We start from the raw sequence: 5,037 nt of genomic DNA, 5'->3' as shown, positions 1-5,037 counted from the left end.
GAGAAATGCATCTTTGTCGGATATGGTGAGAGAAGAATGGGATACAAGCTGTATAATCCCATCACCAAGAAGGTAATTATGAGCAGAGATGTTATCTTTGAAGAAGATAAAACTTGGCAATGGAATGATGACCAAGAAGCAGTCAAATGGATCAGCATTGATTTGATCCTTGAAGACGAAGAAGTACCAACAGTACTTGTAGAAGGTCCGATAGTACCGGCAGACGAGCCACAAAGTCCGGTACACAGATTTCCTGTATTCAACAGGAGAAACACATCAGAATTATCATCAACACCATCATTACCAGAACCATCATCAGCATCCTCATCAGAAGGACCAAGAAAGATGAGAAATCTAGACGAGTTGTACGATGCCACTCAAGTCATGGAAGATACAACTTTGTTTTGTTTCTTTACCTATAAAACAAAGAAGAATGTAAAAGGAGAAGTCCAAAAATACAAAGCCATTGAAGGGAGAAAAAATAGTAATTTGTATCTTTATACACATATAATTTCCTTATAGTAATTAGTTTTTTTCTGTTAATTGAGGCATATCAATTGTTGAAGTAAACTCAATCCAGAAGGTCAAAGAAGGCAGCCACTAGCTGTCACCGCCCAACCACCAACCGACCAGCCGCCAGTCACCAGCTGCAAGCCGTCAGCCACCAGCCGCCTTCACACTTGAAGGTTGAATTTTCTTGTTTTGATTTCGTGTATAAATAAATAGCTAAGCTTATGCAATTATGTGTGGAGAGATTGAGAGAAACACTAGAGAGAAAGAGAGAAAGAAAGAGGGGTTGTTATTGTAAGCTTTTCATTACTGTAAGCTTGTTGTTCTTGAAATAAAAGAGTGTGTTTTATCCCCTCTAAGTGTTTCAAAGCCACCACAAGTGGTTTCTCCCACAAACACTCTCTGGGTTTGCATCCTGTGTTTTCATTCTTCTCCACCCGTCTCTGGCTCTTCGTTTCTGTTTTTTTCCTTCTGTTATCTCTGTTTTCGTCCCTCCCCAGTGCCTTTCCTCTGTTCCTCCTGTGTGTCTCTCCCTTGTGTTCTTGTTTTATCTCCAGAAAACCCCCTGTTCTGCGTCTGTTTTTTTTGTCTGCTCCTTCGTTCTCCCCCTCCCGGTGTTGTTCTTTCTCTTGCTTTTATAAAGCCAGAGAACGTGAATAATGGAGTCATGGGATGGCATCCATTACTGTAGGTGGCACAATCATGGGGCACAAACGTGACCATGATTGATGGTATTTCCTATTGAATTGGAGGGATGAAGAAGGCTGTGAATAGTGAAACGGCGCCATTTTCAACTGGATGATCCAATTTGATCCCTGAACTTCTGACATTTAATAGTTGGGTCCCTAATCAAGGAATTTTTTTAATTTTACCCCTGGATAAAATTGTAATTGAACGTCTGAATTTTTTATTTACAAAACAGTTATTGGTTTAGATTATTCAATTGGATGCTTAACTCTTCGACTTTTAATTTTTTTTAAATTATCTCAGAAAAAATCAATTAAACTCCTTAAAGCACTCCCACTATTTCACTTTGTCTATGAACTTTACTTTCTTGTAATTTTATCTTAAAGAAGCTTTAAAATTTTGTATTTTTTTAATTAAGTTTCTGATTTTATTAATTAATTCAATTAAATTTTAATCAAGTCCCTAAACCTATCAATTCTTTTAATTTTTGACCAAATAGATTCCTAAATTTATAATTTCATCCTTATTAGTGATCAAACTTTCAATTAGTGTTGTCTTAACCCAATTTTTAATTTATTTTTAATTTATTTTTTGTTAGTTATTTATTTAATTTTTTTAAATTGGGTTATTTATTGCAATAATAATAATAATAATAATGATAATGATGTCCTAAAACCCTGCCCTCCGACGTGGGCTAAACATTATAATAATAATAATAATAATAAATGTTTTTTCAATGCATTTTTGTTCATAAAATATCTTAAATATAAATTAAAAAGCTCATATATGCATGTAATAAAATAAATCTTGAACTATGTATATTAATAAAAAAAAAATATTAACGATAACAAAAAAATAAAACTGAGAAAATAAAAAAACATGTATATATTAAGATATTTAGTCGGGCAAATAACAATTAATATGTTGTATTTATTTAATTTATTTATTAAAATTTATTTTTATTCAATTAAATGATACTAAAAATATAAAAATATATTAAATTAATTAAATAAAATAAAATTAAAAATATATTATGCAAGACTGTACATATAAGAAATATTATCCAAAAATAATTATATTTTATTTTTAAAAATAATTTTTTTGTATACAAGAAATAAAAAAATATAGAAAAATCAGAATAAATTTTTGAAAAATTAAATACATTAAGCAAAAAAAAAATTTCTATCCAAAAAGAGCTTAAATAGTAATAATAAAGATCATATGTAAATGATATTAGTTGAAATATAAATTTTAAAATTATATTTTAAAAAAATATATTAGTTAAAAAATAAATAATAAAAAATAATTTAATTATTGTGACTTAACTTGTTATATTTGTGATTTAAATATTTAACTAGGTTAAATATTTTTTTAATTTATATTCAATCTAAAAACAAGAAATAAAGAGAAAAAAAAGCAGGTCCTAGAAAGAAGCCTGGTTTATTTATTATTTATTTTTTTAAAGAAAGTACGGCAAGCTTTTTAGATTTTAACTAATTGTAGTATATTACAACAATACAGGCTAAAGTATTTCAAGTATTGACTAAATTCCAGAGGTCGGCATCAAAAGAAAGGTCACTCCAACAATGTTGTCCTTGTTCACAACAGAACACGTCTGCAATTAATATCCCTTCTGGAGCGTTGTCCTCTACAAAAAGACTTTCGATATGCTCGTGGTCAGCTTCTGACCCAGAACCTAGACATCTGGTGTTGTTCGATGCATTAATTTCTTTGTCATCTAACAAGCTTTCCCACCACATGCTTTCCACTTCAATACTATTGGAAGGGGACAATGCTGATGGAGTACATGGCTTACAAAGATCGTACCCATATTGAAAACCACCATTGAAAAATGGAATAGCTTTTCCTCCTAACCAGCATGAACTTTTGAATTTATGAGGTCGAGGCCTTATAATGTTGGCTTTTGTTATTGCTTTTGGTTCTGGTTTTGTTTGAGCTTCTCTGGTGCCAGAAACCACCTTCTTACGCAGGTTTGTGTTCCAATAATTCTTGACATCATTCGCTGTTCTTCCTGGAAATCTACCGGCAATCAGTGACCAGCTGTGTAACAAAAAATAATAAATTTTCCGTAGAGTTAATTAAGGCTTCGATCTACTTCTTCCTTTCAAAACAAAACTGAAGAGGCACGGGTAATAGAGTGTGATTCGGGCAACGTTGTTAAATAGATGGAAGACACTCGTCAGGACCTACTATGGATACTTCAAGGCTTGTTTAATAGCATTAAAATTCTCCAAACAAAAAAACTAGTATTAAAATTTTGCTTAGTAATTTAATCTGTAGTTCTCAGCATGCCAATAGGGAAAGGAACTATTTAGAAGTTGGGCTGACAAAGCAAGGTCTGCACAGACAGCATGCCCTTTTGGCTCGGCTTTGAGCTCTGTAATTCTGTAATTTCGCTGAGCCACTTTCTTGTCACCGTCAGCTTTCATTAAAAAAAAAAAAAAAAGGAGTAAGGCTTCCATCAGTTCAAGTTTTCCTCTTAAATTTCTCACTGAATATGAGATAGCATTTTATTTATAGAAAAATTATCCTCTTCAATCAGTTGAAGTCCCTCCCTCTCTTTCGGAGACTTCTTTGGCTTTGGAGTTAGCTGCCATTGGTGATTTTTCTTAAACCACTAGAAACAGTACCACTTCTTCATTCCTTGGTTTTTACCTCTTTATCTTCAACAATCTCAGATCGGGTATTCATGCTTACATGCATGGCTTGCAAGGCTGGGGTTCTTAGTAAGACTTTATCATCATCTCTATATCCTTTTGTATTGTTCCCAAGCTTTCTTTTCTATCTTTCCTATTTCTTTTTTCTCAGTGCTAGTTCTTTTCCTTACTAGGTGCTTTTAGTGAATACTCTGTCTTGTCAAAAAAAAAAATCTAGCTTGGTTAAGACATTTTCACTTGCCTGTTGCCAAGCAGCTTGTGTAGCCTGATAATCAAATCTACTTCGCCCACTGAAAACTGCCCTCTCTTGACATTTGGCTTAAGATAGTTCAACCACCTCATTCTACAGCTTTTCCTGCATCTATTCAAACCTGCAAATTAAAATTAAGAGTCAGTCTGTCAGTGTATACTTTTTCGAGCGTCCAGCTGGTTGAGTATTGTTCTTTGCCTCTTGTGTAGCTGTTCTCAAACACCAAACGTAGAAAAGAGAGACCATAATGTTTGTCGAAAAGATAGGGAGATACTTATATATAAACCTTGGACTACAGGATGAGGATAGCCGTCTTCGGTCCCTAGAAACCAACACTATTTACAAGCATGAACGAAGACATTTAGATACCTGCTTTGAGAGGAATTTGACACCATCTTCCTTCACCATATTTCTCGACGCACTTCCTTAGAAGTATATCCTCCTCTTCGGTCCATGCACCTTTCCTTACTCCGAATGAGCTCACCATAGTGCCTCTTACGTAGTCTACGCCCACCTCATTAGATCTAGCAAGACTTCATTAATAAAGATACAATCACGTGAAAAACATTTGCATGTTGATCACTGACTCTAAAATATCATATATATAGTACTTTTCTCAGCTCAATTTAGTAGTTTCTAACTACAGCGACGTGCATGGTTTGTAACCACATGTGGTTCTGCTTCTGAGGTGTATGGTTCAGAAGATGGAAATTGTTTTGCATTCATCAGCTACCAGTCCAACAATTCCAAATCGTTAAATAACGTTTTCGCCCATCGATTGGAGTTTGGATATCAGTTCTTGACAAAATTTCATGGTCTTTTGGGAGAAACCACCTTCTTACGCAGGATTTTGTTCTAATTATTCCTTGCATCATTTTCTGTTCTTCCTGGAAGTCTACCAGCAATCAATTA

At 33.7% G+C, this 5,037-nt stretch overlaps 1 protein-coding gene across 1 annotated transcript; it reads right to left on the bottom strand.

Annotated features, from left to right (window-relative positions):
* Nucleotides 1-2,729: 2,729 nt before the first annotated feature.
* Nucleotides 2,730-4,675, bottom strand: LOC105123521 (transcription factor MYB113-like). Its single transcript, XM_011023150.1, has 3 exons — nt 4,495-4,675; nt 4,117-4,246; nt 2,730-3,258 (listed from the first exon to the last, which is right to left on the bottom strand). The coding sequence occupies exons 1-3, from the start codon at nt 4,610-4,612 to the stop codon at nt 2,730-2,732; spliced, it is 777 nt and encodes a 258-aa protein (XP_011021452.1). The 5' UTR covers nt 4,613-4,675.
* Between the last annotated feature and the right edge of the window lie 362 nt (nt 4,676-5,037).

The sequence above is a fragment of the Populus euphratica genome, unplaced genomic scaffold (assembly GCF_000495115.2).
Source record: "Populus euphratica unplaced genomic scaffold, PopEup_1.0 scaffold10.1, whole genome shotgun sequence".
In the NCBI taxonomy this organism is placed as follows: domain Eukaryota; kingdom Viridiplantae; phylum Streptophyta; class Magnoliopsida; order Malpighiales; family Salicaceae; genus Populus; species Populus euphratica.
Note: the sequence above shows the minus strand (reverse complement) of the source record. Positions and strands in the feature narration are given on the sequence as shown.

Excerpts from the sequence above, each read along its gene's own strand:
- LOC105123521 (XM_011023150.1), bottom strand. The coding sequence starts at position 4,612 with ATGGTGAGCTCATTCGGAGTAAGGAAAGGTGCATGGACCGAAGAGGAG. Across the intron at positions 4,247-4,494 it reads TCAAATTCCTCTCAAAGCAG|GTTTGAATAGATGCAGGAAA; the intron begins GTATCTAAATGT and ends TTTAATTTGCAG. Across the intron at positions 3,259-4,116 it reads CACAAGCTGCTTGGCAACAG|CTGGTCACTGATTGCCGGTA; the intron begins GCAAGTGAAAAT and ends TTTGTTACACAG.